The sequence below is a fragment of the Mobula birostris genome, chromosome 22 (genome assembly GCF_030028105.1).
Source record: "Mobula birostris isolate sMobBir1 chromosome 22, sMobBir1.hap1, whole genome shotgun sequence".
NCBI lineage: Eukaryota > Metazoa > Chordata > Chondrichthyes > Myliobatiformes > Myliobatidae > Mobula > Mobula birostris.
Window position 1 is genome coordinate 31480107 of NC_092391.1, and position 21319 is coordinate 31501425.

The 21319-nt window shown below is 39.9% G+C and overlaps 1 protein-coding gene across 4 annotated transcripts in view; it reads right to left on the reverse strand.

The window, feature by feature from the left end:
- LOC140186350 (astrotactin-2-like) overlaps positions 1–21319 on the reverse strand; it is a 1795681-nt gene that overhangs the window by 1277304 nt on the left and 497058 nt on the right. For all 4 annotated transcript variants that reach the window (XM_072240512.1, XM_072240511.1, XM_072240510.1 and 1 more), the window contains exon 3: positions 505–880. In XM_072240512.1, the coding sequence (XP_072096613.1) occupies positions 505–880 (376 nt within the window). The remainder of the gene's footprint in view (positions 1–504; positions 881–21319) is intronic.

Consider the following 21319-nt stretch of genomic DNA (forward strand, 5'->3'; position numbering starts at 1 on the left):
CAAAAAACAATGTCCATCTCACAGTTTGAACAATACTGATTATCAGCACTTCATTCAGCAGTTTCTACTCAATATTCTTTTTTTTGCTTCATTAAACGATGTAAATTCACACATTTTGCAAGAATTCATTAAATGCAGTCGAACTGTAAAATATTTATGCCCATGACTTGATCACGCTATTTCCCCCATGTAACCTTTTATACTTTAAAACTGCTGGCCACAAACAAACTGAGAATAGCCTGTTTGTGCAGAGTCTTATTCATCAGTGACATTGCGTGATTACTGGATGCTGCAAGCTCTGTGCTTGCTTTTAAGATTTGTCAAATAAAGCTTCATTATGAAGGATGTTAAGTAAATGTTACATAACTAATTTTCTGCCTTTCTACTTCTTGAAGCATAAAACATGGGCACTTTATATTATGTTTGAAGTTAAATAAACCCATCAATGTTCATTAGGAGCAGTAAAATATTAAGGAAGATAATACGAAAATAAACCAACCCAACCTGCAAAACTTGGTTTCTTTTCTTCTCCTCTGCCCAGACTCTCCAGAGTTCGGGTAACCTGGCTTCCAAAGTCATCCTCCCTGTTGCATGCTTCAGGGCGGAGTTGATTCTCCTCTTCCTCACAGTCATAGTCATCCAGGATGGGCGTCTCCCGGATCGGCATTCCCACCACTGAGTTGTGGGCCTGTATCCTCGAGTTCCGAAAGCTGTCCCGGGCCTGCGGCCCCAGCAGCACTGAGGGGATGTAGTGGATTTCATGAGTGGCTTCTGTGCTGGCACTCTTCTGAGGCACCCGCCGCCTCTTGCACCACCTCCGCCGGGCGTACAGCACCATGGTGAAGATGAGGATGAGAAGCAACAGAGCGATCAGACCCCCCTGTGGGGAAGACAAGAAGAGAAGGACGATTACGTTTGCTGTGTTTCACATTTTTCCCTCTCCTCCACACTGTTTATTTTCCCTTGCAGCCCATATGCACTATCAAATTCGAGTTCAACTTCAAATTTAATGTCATTCAGGCAATACATGCATACTCCCAAATGAAACAACATTCCTCCAGACCAAGGTGCACAACACAGAAAGTAATATTACCACAAATAAATCAGCAATTAAAATATATTCCAAATGATTGACATTTAGCATAAGGTGCATTTACGACACAAGTTAAAAAGTAAATCATATGATGCAATGGCCCCTCATTAGTGATGAGATCTGGGTGGTGGTGGGGAGTTCAGTAGTCTCACAGCCTGGGGAAATAAACTTTTACCATTCTAATAGTCCTTATGCCAATGCTATGGTACCTCCTGCCTGATGGAAGGGGGTGAAAGACATGCAACTGTGTGCAATATTGTGAACTATCAGCAAACAAGATGCCCTCTTAGTGCCGAGGAAATAAAATTTTGAAAGAGAATCAAGATCAATTATGAATTTAGCAATATATATTTTATACTACTGCACAATATTCATAGGGAGCAGATGCTTGGTAGGATGGTCACACATCTTAAATGCTCCATAATGAACTGATTGATACGGAGCAGGTGTGTCTCTGTAGCCCAGAGTTTCTCAAACTTTGTTATTCCATGGATCAATGGAGTTAAACCAGAGGCTGGGATCTCCTGCTCTAGTCTCTCCCCTGCCAAAGACAAAATAGCCTATATTTTGCTAGCATGAGCCACAATCTGTGCCCATAATTTTCCCAATGCCCAAACTTATTAAATCCAAATCTGAAGTTTGATGACCTGTAGCACCCTGACAATCAGTGACAAGCCCCAGATGGCAGGAGGTTATCAAATGATACAAAGAAGAACTTTCTCTTGTAGTTCTGACGGCCAAAGGCCAGTTCCCATTTTCCTCCATCTCAATATATATAATATCTACTGAGTGCTTTCATGTTCAGAAACATTTAAAAACAATTACAAATTAAATTATAAATAAAAAATTGATACATAGTGAATAAGGCATTTCAAACAGTTTTAATAATTAAAACATCAAACAAATCATAAATAAGTAAGAACAGCAAGCTGAACTTCCTTGGAGCGTATGAGTCTAAGGAGAAACCTAAAATTATGAAGCATGTAGATGTTGTAAATGGTAATGAACTTTTCCTCAGAATCATGGTTTCAAAAATCAGGCAACATAAATATACGAAGTTAAAGGAAGTATCAGAAAGAACATCTTTCCTCAGAGGGTGCTTGGAATATAAAATGCACAGCCAGAATGGATGCTGGAGGCAGGTAATATCAGAACCTTTAAGAATTTTTTAGACAAGCCTCTGAATCTCAATTCATAGAAAGCTATGTTGATAATTGGGACTGGTTTGATGAGCATTTGACTGCCAGTATTAATATAGTGGGCCAAAGAATGTTTCAATAATTTGCACCACTATGACTTTCTGATCATAAAACTAGAAACCTATCTTCAGTTCAATGGCCGTTCACATAACCCTCATTTTGTAGCAGCTTTCATAATGATTCACGAGTTGTTTCAACAGCAGAAAAGTTCGGCAAGTTCAGCAGTTGGAGTTTTGCTACTGGACCCCATTATCAGGGCACATTTGAAACTTCCCTCTTTTATCTACATGTATAAAGAACTTCTGGCCTTTCCTGTGCTTAGAGAAACACATCTTCAGTGTCAGTTTCTAATGTATGGCAGAATATAAACCTCTTCCTTATTATGTCTTACACATTTTCCATGAAGAAAATTCATTTAAAAACTGTGATCTTGGAGACAGATAATTAACAGTGATTTGTGACATTAGCCTTCCATTAAAAATACTGAGTAAGATTTACATACAGATGTTGGCACTTGAATATTTAAAGAGAATTGGAAGGTATGGGGTAGTTACAACAGGGGTAGCCAATTTTTTTGAATTAATTTTGCACTAATGATCGGGAAAGAATTCCTTCTCAGGAAATGAAAATAGGAAAGATCAACTTCAGATGCTGGTGGAGCTCTGACAAACAGTCTTCAGCCTGAAACATTAGCTCAGCTTTCTTTCCTCATCATCACTTGCTGAACATTTTCAGCATTTTCTGTTTTTGCTGTGAATGTAACTTTAATGCACCTGGAGCTTAAAACTACAAGGATGCTGAATTACATCTAGATTATATCAATTTATTGTTATTTGCAAATGATAACCTTCAGTTTCTCTCTCATTTTCCAGAATAAATCCTTAGATTTTCTTTTCCTCAATTCATTGCAAGCAACATCTAAAACCATGACACCAGCTTCCACTTCAACTTTTAGCCATTTTAAACTCAGAGCCTCATATATGGATGCTTTCAATGTCCCCAAATTACCAGGCTGATTATTTCATATCCAGAATTGAACAGACAGAATAATGGAAACTAAAAATTGGAAAGACTCTGTTCTCTGCTGCAAACTCTATCCTCAGCCACCAATATCATCCTTGCCCTGGCAACTGTCTAACATTAAACCCAAGTGATCACCGCCTCTGTGTCATATTTGACTCAGAGTTGACCTTCACTACAATTACCTATCTTCCCTTCCATAACAATGCCCCACTAAGCTTGCCTTAGCTCATCTATTGCTCAAACGATCCCTTTGTCACCTCTTATGACCAACATTCCACAGCAGTCTGGGTCACCCTCTATCTCTGTAATCTCAAGGATATTTGAAAACTTTGCAAGCCACATCCTAACTTGCAGCAATCCCTGTTCATCAGTCGTCTCTGTGCTTCCTGACCTAGACTGGTTGCTCTGAAAATTATCAGTCTCACTTAAATTTCTTACTGGTCTTAATCATCTCTTTTGCTGTAACCTCCTCCATCCTGACAACCCTCTGAGTTATCTCCACTCAAACTGGCATCTTGAAATTCCCTACATTTAATTGGTCATCAATGGACAGACACACCTTCTGTTACTCAGGCTTCAAGGCCTGAATTCATTCCCTAAGCCACACTATTTCTCTTCTATTTTGTTTTAATAAAGGAAGGTACGACGCATCTGGAGTTCCTCCAGTTAACGGACGATTTCCCTCCACACCTCTCTGACGTAGTGGGGAACCGCGTACGAAGCAAGTTACAGCAGTGGTTTGCCATTGCCTTCTGCCGGGTGAGCTTCCAAGGAGATCACCAGCTCGTAACCCAGCACGGATGGAAAGTGTGCAGGGGAGCCAGCTGGATTCGAACTCGGGACCTTTCGTCCTGAAGTCCGGCACTGATGCCACTACACCACCAGCTGGGTTTTGTTTTAATATGTTCCTAAAAACCTTCTATTTTGACTTTGATTTTAGATTCCTGCTTTAATTTTCTTAAGCAGATTTAGGTATTTTTTTCCTCAACAACATTCCTGTGTAGAAACCAAATTTAGAAGAATCCATCACACACAAACCACCTGCATCAGTTAAAATAGACCCCATCAATGGATAAAAAGCTGTAGATTTTCTATGTGAGTGTTAGAATGTTTTATAACACTAAAATATTTATTTGATTGAGTGACTCACTTCAATTACCACTCAAGAAAAATAAAACCCTTTTTTCACACATATAACCTTTTCCATTTTTTTATATGTATAAAACTACAATTATTTATACATTCTTAAGTACACATTGAGATGATATAAAAAGAAAATAAACACTTAAATAGATAGTTATGTACTGTGGTAAATCTAACCTATTAGGCTAAGTAATGGTATTAGTTGTTAAGAAAAATGGTAATAATAGTTTCCATATAACCCTTCTGGACCATTTCCACTGGTCCAAAATGTTGTATATAAGCCTATGTATCAACCATTGTAGGTGTTTATATCCTAATTTGTTCATGCTTGCTCCTGCCCGCAGACATAATTATCCAATCCCTATGTACTTATTTACTTAATTAAAAAATGGAAAAGGTTATATGTGTGAAAAAAAGTACATGATATTTGTGAATTCCTTATCCAAATAAAAATAAAAATTAAAAAAAAAATTTTAAAAAAAAGAAAAGAAAGAAAAGACATAAGAGAAGAAGAAGAAGCTGTTTCATGAACAAACTGGAAGAAGTCGCCTGGCTCTGCAAAAACCATTGGCACCATCTTTTTTTGGGAATGTGTTGTGTTGAAACGCATACATCTGAAACCAGAAATGAATCTCAGGGTGGTCTATGGCAGCATGTTCATACTTCACCAATAAATGTACTTTAATTTCAAAAAAAAAACCCAGGCTAACAAAAGGTTAAGATTCTTTCAGTTTTTATTAATCTTACCATTTAGTGCAGTGCTTAAAGAAATTCATTTAATGGAGGTTCTTTGAGATTTAAGTAACTGCTTACTTACAAAATCTAAACCATGTGTGAATGAATGGAATGATCATCTACATTTGTTTTTACTTTTTGGGCTCCTTTCCCATTTGCTGTCCAGCTGAAGAAATGCTAGATAGAACTAATGTCCTGATAAGTACAAGCACTTTGGAAGGACAACACAATGCATGATAATGTCCCTTAGCATACAAGTCCAAGATCAATAACTGTAGCAACACATGTAAATATAAAGTGGTGAAGAGTGTATACAGGATGCTTGCCTTTATGAGCCAGGGCATAGAATATACCAACAGAGAAGTTATGGTATAACTCTACAACACAAGATTTGTTGGAATGTGGTGTATGGTTTTGGCTGCCATACTATTTCATGACATTAAAGGAGGCCATTCAACCCATCTGGTAGATGCTGGCCCAACAGCTACTCATTCACAAATTGTTTTCTTGTAACTGATCCCTCAACATTCTGATCAACTCCTCCCAGATTCTATCACTCATAGGGTCAATTCATAGTGGCCAATTAACTAAACAGCCTGCACATCTTTGGGGTCAGGGAGGAAACTAGAACACCTAGGGAAATGCACGTAGGGAGAGCCAGGAACCTGCACAAACATCGGCGAATGAATTGAACCTGGATTGTCGGAGCCGTGTGTGGGGGGGTGGGGGGGGATGACTGTACAAACTGTACCACCATCACAAGCATTTTGTGTGTGTTGCTTTGAATTTCCAGTATTTGCTCTCACAATATTTAACTAGCATCTATGGAAGGGAATCTATTAGATATCTTCTTCATCAGTCCTTTACCTCTTCCACTTATCACCTCCCGGCTTCTCCCTTCATACCCCCTTTCGCCCACCCACCAAGCTTCCCCCTCACCTGGACTCACCTACCATCTATCAGCTTTTAATCCTCCACTTCCTCGCACCTTGTTATTCTGGCTTCTGCTCCCTTCATTTCGAGTCGTGTTGAAGAGTCTTGGCCCACAACTTTCAATTATTTATTCCAGAATCAGAATTAGAATCTCTTGAGTATAATTAGCATCTAGCTAAGCAGTCCTATCGGCAATATACCAAGTCACATGGTGTGAGCAGAATTATCTGCAGCTTAATGTGAAAAAGACTAAGGAGCTGGTGGTAGACCTGAGGAGAGCTAAGGTACCGGTGACCCCTGTTTCCATCCAGGGGGTCAGTGTGGACATGGTAGAGGATTACAAATACCTAGGGATACGAGTTGACAATAAACTGGACTGGTCAAAGAACACTGAGGCTGTCTACAAGAAGGGTCAGAGCCGTCTCTATTTCCTGAGGAGACTTAGGTCCTATAACATCTGCCGGACGATGCTGAGGATGTTCTACGAGTCTGTGGTGGCCGGTGCTATCATGTTTGCTGTTGTGTGCTGGGGCAGTAGGCTGAGGGTAGCAGACACCAACAGAATCAACAAACTCATTCGTAAGGCCAGTGATATTATGGGGATGAAACTGGACTCTCTGACAGTGGTGTCTGAAAAGAGGATGCTGTTCAAGTTGCATGCCATCTTGGACAATGTCTCCCATCCACTACATAATGTACTGGGTGGGCACAGGAGTACATTCAGCCAGAGACTCATTCCACCGAGATGCAACACAGAGCGTCATAGGAAGTCATTCCCGCCTGTGGCCATCAAACTTTACAACTCCTCCCTTGGAGGGTCAGACACCCTGAGCCAATAGGCGGGTCCTGGACTTATTTCCTGGCATAATTTACATATTACTATTTAACTATTTATGGTTTTATTACTATTTATTATTTATGGCACAACTGTAATGAAAACCAATTTCCCCCAGGATCAATAAAGTATGACTATGACTATGACACTGGTAAATGGGATTCATACAGAAAGGTGCTTCATAGTTAACATGGACCCAATGGGACGAAGGACCTGGTCCTGTACTGAATAACTGAATAAAAAGACCACTAGTGGGAGGTGCAACAGATCAAGCTGTATGTCATTTCCCAAAAAAAACTGAATATGCTAATTTATAGATATCGGTTATATTTCTGTTTACAGAACAGATCTCCCTGTAATTGAACTGAAAAAGATCATAGATGCACAATAAAAGATCTGTAAAGACCTTAAAGCCTTTTACTGAAAGCAATGAGCTGTTCTTCTGTTTTTGAAAAGACAGTACACTGTGTGTTCACGTTAGTTTGAAGAAAGGAAACAAAGAGACACACTCTCAAATAAATCCCACTATTCATTCGAACTAGCTTCCGCTTTACCTTACAGTCTCCATTTCAAAGCAGGCAGACTGCGGGATACGTGATTGCTTCTCCGGATCCAATGCAATTAAAAGATCACACTTTGCGGCTGTGAGATTCGTCTAGCAACAAACAAAATTTCAGGGTGGAAATTGAAAGCACGCATAATCTTTGGGCTCTTCTACTTTAATCAAACAGACCAGCAAAATGAAGAATCATTAAGCTTAGACCAATAGTTTAGGGGACCAAATCAAAGTAACATGGCATCACTAAATGCAACTCCCACCCCTCCTTTCTCCATGTCTTCCATCCCTTCATTATGTTACTGAATTGCTATATGTAAAAGGGGTTCATGGAATGTTAACAGCTGCACTATCAATGCCTCTTTGGTTCATTGTAAAAGGCAGAAACTGAATAATTTAAATATATTTACAGCCACTTTCTGCAAAGTTAAATATTTTTTGCTCAGAATATTCGCTTAAAATCCAGCACTGCTAGGTGTTAGGTATCTAGAACAATGTTCTATGACGTAAAATTTTCTAAACATAACTCTTGTTAAAAACATTTTGTGCCTCTGGCCAATTATCACCCATACCTGACTCCTGCTGCTGCTGGTTTAACCTACCGATGTGATTCTGTGGACACAAGAGTCATCTTACAAGTTACTACTGTGAAATCAGAAGAAGTTGCCTAACTTCAATTGAATGACAGCAGTAACTGATAAAACATAGAAAATAGAGCACAGAACATTACAGCACTGGAACAGGCCCTTCGGCTCACAATGTTGCGCCAAACCAATTAAACTAGTAATCAAATGGCCAACTAACATACCTCTTCTGTGTACACAACATCCATATTCTTCCATTTTCTTCACACTTCTGTGTTTATCTAAATGTCTCTTAAAAGTCTCTATTGTTTCAGCCTCTACCACCAACCCAGGCAGTGCATTCCAGACATCCACTACTCTCTGTTTAAAAATTTGCCCATCTCATCTCCTTCGAAACTACCCCCCCTTACCTTAAATGCATCCCTTCTGGTATTAGACATTTCAGCTTTGGGAAAAAGATATTGTCTCTCTACTCTACCTGTGTCTCTCAAAATCTTATAAATTTCCATCAGATTTCCCTCAGGCTCTGCCGCTTCAGAGAAAACAATGCAAGTTTGTCCAGCCTCTCATTATAGCACATGCCCCATAATCCAAGCAACATCTTGGTAAAACTTCTTCTGCACCCTCTCCAAAGTCTTCCTATCTATAATGGGGTGACAGGAACAGAATGCAATATTCCAGATGCAAAACTGCCACATAACCTTCAAACTTTTGAAATCAATACCTCAATAAGCATGCCACACTCCTTCTTAACCATCCTATCAACCTGTGCAGTCATTTTCAGAGAGCTATGAACTTGGACTTCAAGATACTTCTGCTTGTCAACACTGCAAAAATATATTGTAATGCCTCTATAATGATGCAACACTTCACATTTTGGCATGTTAAACTCCCTCTGCCATTTCTCTGCCCATACCTTTACTATGGATGTCCAGTTCTTATATACCTCCATCCCCCACCAGGAAGGCCTCAGAGCTCTCCATTTTTTCTGTTCACAAGACCTAGCCAGTTCCCCTCCACCACTGCTTTCCTCTGCCAAGCAGAACTTGTTCTCACTCTCAATGATTTCTCTTTCAGCTCTTCCCACTTACTTCAAACAATAGGGTTAGCCATGGGCACTCACATGGGTCCCAGCTGTGCCTGCCTATTTGTCGACTACGTGGAACAGTCTATGTCCCAAGCCTACATTGGTGACCATCCCACATTTTTCCTATGCTACATCAACAACTGCATTGGTGCTGCTTCACTGAGATTCTATGCTCCATCCACCAGAACAAGCAGGGTGTCCCAGTGGCCACCCATTTTAATTCCACTTCCCATTTCCATTCTGATACGTCCGTCCATGGCTTCCGCCACTGTTGTGATAAGCCATACTTAGGTTGGAGGAACAACACCTTATATTCCGTTTGGGTAGCCTCCAACTTGATGGTATGAACGTCGATTTCTCAAACTTCCGGTAATGCCCCCCAGTGTTCCCCCCTCCCCCTTCTTTCCCATCTTGCCTCTCTCATCTCATCTCTTTGCCCTCCCATCACCTCCCTCTGGTGCTCCTTCCCTCTTTTCCTTTCTTCCATGACCTTCTATCTCTTTCACCAATCAACTTCCCAGCTCTTTACATCATCCCTCCTCGTCCAAGTTTTACCTAAAACCTGGTGGTTCTCTCTCCCCTCCCCTACCTTTTCAATCTACACCTCAGCATTTTTTCACCAGTCCTGCCGAAGAGTTTCAGCCCAAAAAGCCAACTGTACTTTCTTCCATAGATGCTGCCTAACCTGCTGAACTCCTCCAGCATTTTGTGTGTTGCTCAGATTTCCAGCATCTACAAATTTTCTCTTGTTTGATTTCTTTACTATCACCTTTCATCTACACAAATGCAACTGCAGCAGAAGTTATTACATGATTATCACATGAAATAGTGCCATCTAATCAAACCCAGAAGCAGAAAGAGTCATAAAGCACTTTAGCACTGAACCATGCCCTTCGGCCCATCTAGTCCATGCCAAACTGTTATTCTGCCTGGTCCCATTGACCTGCAACTAGACCATAGCTCTCTACACTCCTCAAATCCATGCACTTATCCAAACTTATCTTAAATGTTGTAACTAAACTCACAACCATCACTTCCACTGTATTATTCAATTGTAGGATTTATTTTTTTTACCCTCTTTATTCCCAAAAAAAACTTGTGCAAAAGCATGTCCTGCTTTTTTGTCGCAGTGTTCTGGCCCATTTCTTTTCTCCAAATAAAAGCAAAACTAAAATAACTTACACAGAAAAGAACTGCTGTATTTTCCATCAATGTACATGATATGCAAGGGAATAAAGTACAAAAATACAAAAGCTCAGAACTATCATCCATATTTTTCTTGAAAAAGTATAAGTTGGAATAAAAATAATTTCCCCAGAACTTTTAATGTATGTGGCATTTAGAATATTGATTGTGTATCAGGGATTATTTGCCAGCAAAGTCAGATTTTAGTTTCTGAGGATCAAACCAATGCACAAAAGAAGCACATTTGGTTCAACTCAAGGTTTAGTTTGAAACCAGCTGAAATCTAATTTAAGTTTTAAGCTCTCCACAGTGAATCAAAAATTCACCTGTGCTTCAGGACATGGAAAGATCTGACAATTTTTTTCAGACTACTTGATTGTTCAATGACATCAAGTGGATCATATCCGAAAGGAATTTCGTGCCAAAGCAGTATTAATTTCAAAAACCAGCCACTTAGAGTAATGTGTAAAACACTTATTGCCAAATCTTGTTCTACAAAGAGCATGAGAAGAAATCAACTTCCCAGATTTTGATTAGAGTAACAATCAACATTTTCCAGGCTGATCATGAGAATCATTGGGCTTTCCATGTTTAAAGATCATATTTCTGAGTAAATTTATTATTGAATTACATTGTACCACCATACACTACTCTGAGATTCATTTTCAGGCAGGTATTCACAGTAAATAGAAAGACAAACAATAGAATCAATGAAAAAAATATACACAACAATGATGGACATCGACCAATGTGTAAAATACAGCAAACTGCAAATACAAAAATAAAACAAAATAATAAGAATAAATAAATATCAATAACATGACAATATATAATACTGTCAAATTTGTGGCTTCAGGTTTCAGTGAAACAACGTGGGGCTGATGCCCAACCTGAGAATACAAAGTAATGATAATTCTCCATTATTTACTGTGGGACATTCACACAAACATCCCAAATAAGCTAAGACCTGATTTCCACATTCGATTCTGTGGACGCAGATAACCAATGGTCAAAGGTAAGCTGGTTTTGTTCAATTGTTTCAGCTAATGTATGTGTTGATTAATTTCTTTCTACTTTTAAACTGATTTTGTTAAAGGTTTTTGAAATTATTTTATTGTTTCAGACTTCCAGAGAAAAAAATGCGTTTAGATTTTTGACAGCTGGCTAAGCCAGGAGGGAACACTCTGCTTCCTGGCAGTGGTTCTTGCCCCAATCTTCTGGATAGGACTGGTACTATAATGGTGTTGAATCAAGAAAAGCCTTTCTTCTCAAAGAGGGTTTCATTGCAGAAGGACAGCAGCAATTCTCACTGGAAGAAAGCCATTCTAAGACCATAAGACCATAAGACATAGGAGCAGAATTAGGCTATTTGGCACATCGAGTCTGCTCCACTATTTCATCACGGCTGATCTAATTCTCCTCTCAGCCCCAATCTCCTGCTTTCTCCCTGTATCCCATCATGCCCTTACCAATAGGTAAGAAATAATTTTATTTGGATGCAGACTGTTCAAAAACACAGTCTACAATGTTTACTTCACAGAACGATCAAGCAGGACCTCATCAATTATCAAAGATCTCTTCAAAAATGGGAGATCAAACCACCAAATAGTAGCAATGTATCATTTTCAGTGAGTGATAACTGCAGGAGACCTTCCCCATTCTATCCCCTCCCAAACTGCTGACGGCTAATCTACATTCAACTCATTGCCATGATCTTAAATAAAAGAATAAGTGTGAAAATATTACTTATTGTCACACAGATTTAGTTTGATACAATGCAAAGATTATATTTGACAAGGCCAAAATATCCAATATAATTACTGAGTCACAGGCTATAGAACAAGTAATACATTTGTTTTGTACTTGCAGATAACAGGCATAAGAATAGATTTTTTATACCAAGGAGTGGTTATAATTTGAAGAAAGTGCAATGACAAAGTGATAAAGATGATGAATGCTTTGATTATTACTATTTTTTTAAACAGGTTTGAGCTTGGATCAGAAAAAAAAGAAAGCGGGTGAAAATCAATTTATTCATCAATCACCATCATGGCTAAGAATGTACATTATTCATTCTGTTAAAGAGCTGAGTGTGGAAGTTTATGATTATTACAACCCTGAACTGGTTTCTCCAAATGAAGTCCATTAATAACATTAATCCAAATTCTGTCATGCATAGAGAGGTCATTAACAATGGTCAAACCTATGCCAGTCTTCTCTGTGAAATATGGGACAGTTGTTATTTGGTCCAATTGAGGCCCCTGCTCTCCACTCTTGCCCTTTCCCACATCCCACCCCCCCACCCCCCACCAGCCCCACTCATGAGACATTTTACACTTACAAGCACCAAAAATTCATTGTTTTTGCTGACAATTTCTACCTTGATCTCACTTTTGTGTGATCCACCGATTATTCCGTTCTGTTGCCTTTCTGTATCACAGTTTCCTCCCCATAACAAATGTTAGAAAAAATAGTAATTACACATCTACAGATTCCCACAACTCTATCTCAAAGACATTTCCTCAAATACGACCTTCTAAATGGACTGCATTCCATGCTTGCACTTGTATCTGCAACACAAATATCACTGAGCTCTCTTCTTTCTTCCTTAATTGAGGCTTCCTCTCAACCACGGTGGCAGACTGCTCAATCACATCAATCAATCACCCTTCTGTCCCACCAGAGAAAGAATAGAATTTCCATTGTCTTCTAATTCCACCTCCCTACATTCTGCATTCTCCTTCACAACTTTCGCTACCTTCAGTGTAACTCCACAACCAGACAGACATTCCCTTCCATTCCTCTTTCCACACTCAAAAGTTTTCACTCCCTTCATGACTCCCTGATCCATTCTTCTGTCAAACATTGCCCTACACAAGTGGTTCCTAACTTTTTTATGCCATGGACCAGTACCATCAAGCAAGGGGTCCGTGGGCTCCTATGCACTTTCCCTTGCAAGGACAGGTAAATAATGACCATTTTATTTCACAGAATCATATCATAGAAACAATCCATTGGCCTAACCATGTACCTAGCAACCACCAATCACCCAATTATACTTACCCATTTTAATCTCCCAACATTCCCACCAATTTCTTCCATAAATTCTATGATATATAGAGTGGCATGTTATAGTGGCCAATTAACCTACCAATCCATGCAACTTTGGGAAGTGGACAACATACAAACCCCAAAGAGATAGCATCCAAGCTGATTACTGAAAGCTGGTGAACTGAGTTGCAAGGTAGAAGCTCTATTAGTTATATTCAGCTTTAATCTTTCTGCAGATAGCCTGATCTACGAGACATTTCCAATACATTAACTGCTCTGACTTACCCGTCATAAATTTGTTTTTTTTTCTTCCTCTAATTGCCCTCAGAAACCAATACAAATACACCAGAAAGTTTTGTAAGCAATGCATCAAACCAGGCTTTACAAAATTCTAACAGTTCTTTTTCTCCCATGCCTCCCTCACCCTTTCAGCGACTTAAAACTAACTTGAAATCAAATGAAGGATTTTGTACATTATAGAAGTGATTCACCTCAGATGTTTCCTACGGTGGGAGAGTCGGAAGACCAGAAGGTGTAGCCTCAGAATAGAGGGGCATTCTTTTAAAGCAGGGATGAGTGGGGAATCTGTGGAATTGATTACCACAGACAGCTGTACATATTCCTTAATTATACATATAGTCCTTAAATGTACATAAAGCCAAGTTTTATGTATATTTAAGGAAGAAGTTGAGAGATTATTGATTGGTCAGGACATGAAGGGATATGGAGAGAAGGGAGGAGACTGGGGCTGAGAGGAAGATTGGATCAGCCATGATGAAATGACAGAGCAGACCCAACAGGCCAAATGGCCTAATTCAGCTCCTATATCTTATGGTCTTATGATTAGTAAATCCAATGACAGGCAGCAAAATACATCATTTTATCTGCCACCATCCTTCATTTTTTTTTAAATTTGGTAATTAATACTGAATAATATCCTGTTACGTTCTTCACATGATGTTTGAAAATATAAATTTGCTGATCTAGGGAACAATGGCAAATATGCTTGAGACAATTCGCGACAGCTATGAATTTCTGGGTACTACAGAGTAAGAAATAGGTTAATGTTCTGTTGAATGTTATGCTGTGGTCACGTTAATAAATCCCTCCTGTACCTAATAAAGTGGCCACTGAATCTGTGTTCATGGTCTTCTGCTGTTTTAGCTGATCCACTTCAAAGTCCGACATGTTGTGCATTCAGAGATGCTCTTCTGCACACCTCTGTTGTAATGAGTGGTTATTTGAGTTACTGTCACCTTCCTGTTAGCTTGAACCAGTCCGGCCATTCTCTGCTGACCCCTCTCATAACAAGGCATTTATGCTCACAGGATTGCCTTTCATTGTTTTTTTTTTTGTTTTTCACACTATTCTCTGTCATCTCTAGAGATGGTTATATTTGAAAATCCTTGGAGAACAGCAATTTCTGAGATACTCAAATCACCCTATCTGGCACCAGGAATCATTCCGTGGTCAAAGTCACTTAAGTCACATTTCTGATATTTGCTCTGAGCAACAACTAGACCTTTTAACTATTGTCTCCATGCTTTTATACATTGAGTTGCTGCCACATGATTGGCTGATTTGATATTTGCATTAACGAGCAGGTATACAGGTGTACTTAATAAAATAACCACTGAGTGTATATGTTTAAATTGTAAATGTCAAGTCAAAACTTTCTGAATGGACACAGAGTGTATTTCCAATAGGTATATTTGAATACGCAGTCAATACACTTATATATGCTTGCAAATTAAAATTAAAACCAGGACCAACAGGCTTTGGGACAGCTTCTTTTATCAGGCTGTCAGACTGATGAACTCACGCTGACACAATTGCATTTCTAAACTATATTGACTGGTCTGCCGTATGTCTTACTGCACATACTATTTATTACAAATTACTATAATTTACGCATTGCACATTCAAATGGAGATGTAATGTAAAGATTTTTATTCCTCATGTATGTGAAGGATGTAAGAAATGAAGTCAATTCAATTCAATTCGAAATGTTAGGTATTAAAACCAGCTTAGTTTGGGTTAGGGATTAAAACTCATTAGGTTAGACTTTGTTATAAATTGTACTGTAGTTAAGCAGCAAGGCCCAGGCAGACCATGATTTGCACTGTTTTCAATAAAGAAGCTCAAGGATCAGATCTTGTGACCAAGTTGAAGCATTAAAGATCTGATTAGACCAGCAATAGGATATGTCAGGGCAGAACCTTGCGCAGGTAATTCAATTCGAGTCCTTTTCAGCACTTTGAACAGCTGCTTTTTTTTCCTGCACATGCACCTATATGTTTGCATTCTTAATAATTTAATTGAAATTGGGTTGAGAAGACGTATCTCCGTACACCAGCAGTGGGAGGGGCACTAATTCTTCAGGTACCTGGAATCCTGTTGCCATTGTTACAATCAAAAATTCATGGAGATGCCATGGTATAAAGACAGGACAACGGAGACTAAGAACAAAGCATATCATAATACTTTAACTGAGCAGAATATCTCCCCACTGATCTCCCTCCTGGCACTTATCCGTGTAAGCGGAACAAGTGCTACACATGCCCTTACACTTCCTCCCTTACCACCAGTCAGGGCCCCAAACAGTCCTTCCAGGTGAGGCAACATTTCACCTGTGAGTCGGCTGGGGTGATATACTGCGTCCGGTGCTCCCGATGTGGCCTTTTATATATTGGCGAGACCCGACGCAGACTGGGAGACCGCTTTGCTGAACATGTACGCTCTGTCCGCCAGAGAAAGCAGGATCTCCCAGTGGCCACACATTTTAATTCCACATCCCATTCCCATTCTGACATGTCTATCCACTGCCTCCTCTACTGTAAAGATGAAGCCACACTCAGGTTGGAGGAACAACACCTTATATTCCGTCTGGGTAGCCTCCAACCTGATGGCCTGAACATCGACTTCTCTAACTTCTGTTAATGCCCCACCTCCCCCTCGTACCCCATCTGTTACTTATTTTTATACACACATTCTTTCTCTCACTCTCCTTTTTCTCCCTCTGTCCCTCTGACTATACCCCTTGCCCATCCTCTGGGTCCCCCCCCCCCACCTCCTTGTCTTTCTTCCCCGACCTCCTGTCCCATGATCCTCTCGTATCTTTTTTGCCTATCACCTGTCCAGCTCTTGGCTCCATCCCTCCCCCTCCTGTCTTCTCCTATCATTTTGGATCTCTCCCTCCCCCTCCAACTTTCAAGTCCCTTATTCACTCTTCCTTCAGTTAGTCCTGACGAAGGGTCTCGGCCTGAAACGTCGACTGCACCTCTTCCTAGAGATGCTGCCTGGCCTGCTGCGTTCACCAGCAACTTTGATGTGTGTTGCCAGAATACCTCATGTTCAATTATTGTGGGATATCTGCTGGACAGGAGGTTAAACCCTGAAGAGTCCAATCCACAAGACATGCCAATGACCTTCATTTGAGATTGGATAAAATCTACTCCTTTTGCTTGAAAACAAATGCTTCAAGCAAATAGATTGCTCCTGGATGAGTACTCCTGCTGACATCATGCACTTGAATCAGATGAGCAAATCCAGTAGGTTTAGGTCATTCTCCTGCTTCCTGAAAAGGAAGTTTGATCACCACAGATAAAAGATAAGGCATTAAAGAAACCAGAATAAGGAGTCCTCAGGTAACTTCCAGAATCATTAACTTCAAAATGTCATTGAAGGAACTCAGCCTGTTCCTGCTTATTATTCTCATGGTAAAAAATGGGACAAAATTAACACCATTAGACATAGGAGCTGAATTAGGCCATTCAGCCTATTATGTCTGCTCCACATTCGATCATGGCTGATATATTTTCCCTCTCAACCCTATTCTTCCACCACATCATAACTTTTGATGCCCTTACTAATCAAGAGCCTATCAACCTCTGCTTTAAGTATACTCAATGGCATGCCTCCACAGCAATCAGTGGCAATGAATTCCACAGATGCATCTCTCTCTAGCTAAAGAAGTTCTTCCTTATCTTTGCTCTGTGCACTCGATTCTATTCTCACTGGTTGCCGCATTTACAAGAGGTGCATGCAGATGCAGCTCCTTATAGACAGTGTTGGGGAACTGGAGCTGAAGTTGGATGACTGTCTGCTCATTTAAGAGAATGAGTATGTGTCTGATAGGAACTACAGGGAAGTGGGCACACGTAAATTGCAGGAAGCTTTCCTATAATATCATGGGGTTTTATCATGTTTAGCAGCCTCATATTGTCAAAGGCCTTCTGAAAATCCATGTAAACAACATCCACTGACTCTCCTTTGTCTATCCTGCTTGTTATTTCATCAAAGAATGCCAACATATTTGTCAGGCAAGACCTTCCCTTAAGGAAACCATGCTAACTTTGGCCTATTTTATCACTTGTCCTCAAGCACCCCGTAATGTCAACCTTAGTAATAGCCTCTAACATGTTATCAACTGCTGAAGTCAGGTGACCTGGCCTATATTTCCCATCTTTTGCCTCCATCCCTTCTTAAAGTGTATAGTTACATTTGTGATTTTCTAGTGCTCCAGAACCATTCCGGAATCTAGTGATTCATGAAAGGTCATTACTAGACCTCTACAATCTCTTCAACTACAGTTTTCACATCCCTGGGTGTGTGGTCCAATTGGTAAAGGTGACTTATCTACCTTCATACCTTGCAGCTTCCAAGCATCATCTTCTCTTAGTAATAGCAACTACACTGATTGCAAAACAACAAATTTCACAATATATGCCAATGATATTAAACCAGATTCTAATTCTGATTCCTGCCCCCAATTCTCTTGAATTTCTCGCATGTTGCTGTTGTCTTCCACCGTGAAAACTGATGCAAAAAACTTACTCAGTTTTTCTGTCTTTTCTATGTTCTCTATTACTACCTTTCCAGTGTAATTTTCCAGCAGTCTGATATCTACTTTCAGCTTTCTTGTACTCTTCATATATCTGAAAAATCCTGTGGTGTCTTCTTTTAGATTTGGGTAGCTTACCTTCCTTTTTCATCTTTTCTCTCTTTATGGCATTTTTAGTTGCTTTCCATTGGTTTTTAAAAGCTCACCAATCCTCTAACATCCAACTAATTTTTGCAATACTGTATGCATTCGCTTTTGTTTTTATACTGTCTTTGACTTCCCTTGTCAGCTACAGTTGCCTCATCCTCCTGTGAGATGACTTCTTCTTAACTTAGATGAACTGATCCCATGTCTTCCCAATTATTCACAGAAAACTCCAGCCATTGCTGCTCTACCATCATCTCTGCTGATGTCCCCATCCAATCAACTTTGGCCAACTCCTCATTCATACCTCTAGAGTTACCGTAACTCAATTGTGATACTGATACACTTCATTTCAGTTTCTCCCTCTCAAACTGCACAAACTATCATATTATGATCACAGCCTCCTAGGGTTTAATGGCAGGTTAAGAAGTACAACTTATGCATCTACTGTCATCTAGATGTGAGGTCTTTACCAAGAAAAATAAACAATGAAGGGTATAATGTGCCTCTGCAAGAGAATCTAAAATCAATCCCACTACCTTGTAACCTTCCTGTTTCCCTGTATAGAACCAGATTAAGTGGATTCAATACAGTTGAGCATTCAGAGAGAAAAAAAACTTTTCAGGACCTAAGATGAAAAACTTCGTAGCAAGATGAAAAATCAATGACTTTTTTCATTCAGTATTTACTTTCAGGAAATAGTCATGGTCATTTCTCATTCTCAGTTTCCTGATGAGACAATGGTGATCTTCGATTTGCATCACTGCACTCCTTTTAGTGATCACATCATCCTTCCACCCACAGTAAAGGCTCACAGTGAACTTCAGCTGGCTGACATATTGCTTGGCCCATGAATCAGGAAGTTTGCCCCGATTTCACTTCTGAAAACCCCAGCGTGGTTTGATTGTGAAACATTAGCAAGGATCAAACATGAACATGATATCTAACATTAACATTACTCTTCTTGTCACAACCAAGAGACAATCTGCTGATGCTGGAAATCCAAATAACACACACGAAATGTAAGAGGAACTCAGCAGGACAGGCAGCATCTATGGAAAAAAAGTACAGTCAATGTTTTGGGCTGAGACCCTTCAGCAGGACTGGAAAAAAATAGATGATGAGTAGATTTAAAAGGTGTGGGGGGGGGAAGGGGGAAGGGATGAAATGAAGAGCTAGGAAGTTGACTGGTGAAAGAAAAGTGGGGGCAGAGCACCAGGGGGCAGTGATGGGCTGGCAAGGAAATAGGGTGAGAGAGAAAAAGGGGATGGGGAATGGTGAAGGAGAGGGGGGAGCATTACCGGAAGTTCGAGAAATCGAAGTTCATTCCATCAGGTTGGAGGATACCCAGACAGAATACAAGGTGTTCTTCCTCCAACCTGAGTGTGGCCTCATCACAACAGTAAAGGAAGCCTCGAATTGACATACAGGTGACCCCCGTTTTCCGAACGTTCACTTTACGACACCTCGCTGTTACGAAAGACCTACATTAGTTACCTGTTTTTGCTGACAGAAGGTGTTTTCACTGTTACAAGAAAAGGCAGCACGCGCCTGAACAGCCAAGTTCCTCCCCCAGAACCGCATTCTAGCCGGCATTGCTTAAACATGTTCTTTATCTCGATTTATTTTGTGCATCCGTTAACAAGATGAGTTCTAAGGTATCAGAAAAGCCTAAAAGAGCTCGTAAGGGTGTTACACTTAGCGCAAAACTAGACATAATTAAGCGTTTCGATCGTGGTGAACGAAGCAAGGACATTGTCCGCACATTAAACTTTTTTGCGTCTACCATTCGCACTATTTATACGCAGAGAGAAAGAATTTTGAAAGCTGCCGATGTTACTGTTGGTTCTGCTCGTAGCAAAGTGGTCTCTCTCAGTCGGCATCCAATAATGGATAAAATGGAAAGTCTAATGCTTGAGTGGATTGATGGGTGTACAAAGCATGCTGTTCCGTCAAGTTTTATTATACTTAAGGAGAAATCAGTCAGCCTTTTTAATAAGCTGAAACAGAAAGCACTGGACGATGGTGATGAAAGTGTTGTGAAAGTGGAATTTAAAGTTAGTCATGGGTGATTTAATCTGTTTCTGAGGCGAGGGCAGCTTCAGAGTTTAAGCAGTGGTCTCCAACATCCAGGCCGCGGACCGATACATTGCCGCGAAGAATGCAGTGGTGCAGTGGTATTCGGAACGCACCCAGCACATCTTTAAGAAAAAAGCTGAAATAAACAAGCTAATTAATTAGGTGCCGCCCGGCATGGAAATGTTGGCCCAGATCAGAGGCGATTGCCGATTGCGTCAGGTGGTTATTCGTATAAGCAAGTGTTTAACTGTGATGAAACTGTAATTTATTGGAGTCTTCCCGATTCCAGTAAGTGAATCTACACTGTACATACATTATTTCTACTTTATATAGGTTGTGTATTTTTATGTGTTATTTGGTACGATTTGGCAGCTTCATAGCTTAAAGGTTACTGGAGAGAGTGTTTCTGCGAAATTTTCGCTGCACTAGACAGTGCTGTAGAAAAGTATTTCTACTTTATATTGGCTGTGTATTTATCATATCATTCCTGCTTTTACTATATGTTACTATTATTTTAGGTTTTGTCTGTTATTTGGCATGATTTTGTAGGTTATTTTTTGGGTCTGGGAATGCTCAAAATTTTTTCCCATATTAATAAACTGTTACACCTGAACTCAAAAGGTACTAATATCCTAGCGAGATTGTTTAATATAGCTGTTAGGGAGGGTTTAAACTAAGTTGGCAAGGGGAAGGAAACCAAGGTGTTAGGATCGAGGAAGAGGAAAATAGAAATAAGTCAAAAATACTGTGCAGCAAAGATGGTAAGAAGGACAGGCCGGTGAATATACAGGATAATTTGCTGCGAAATAGAAATAGAGCACAAGTGGCA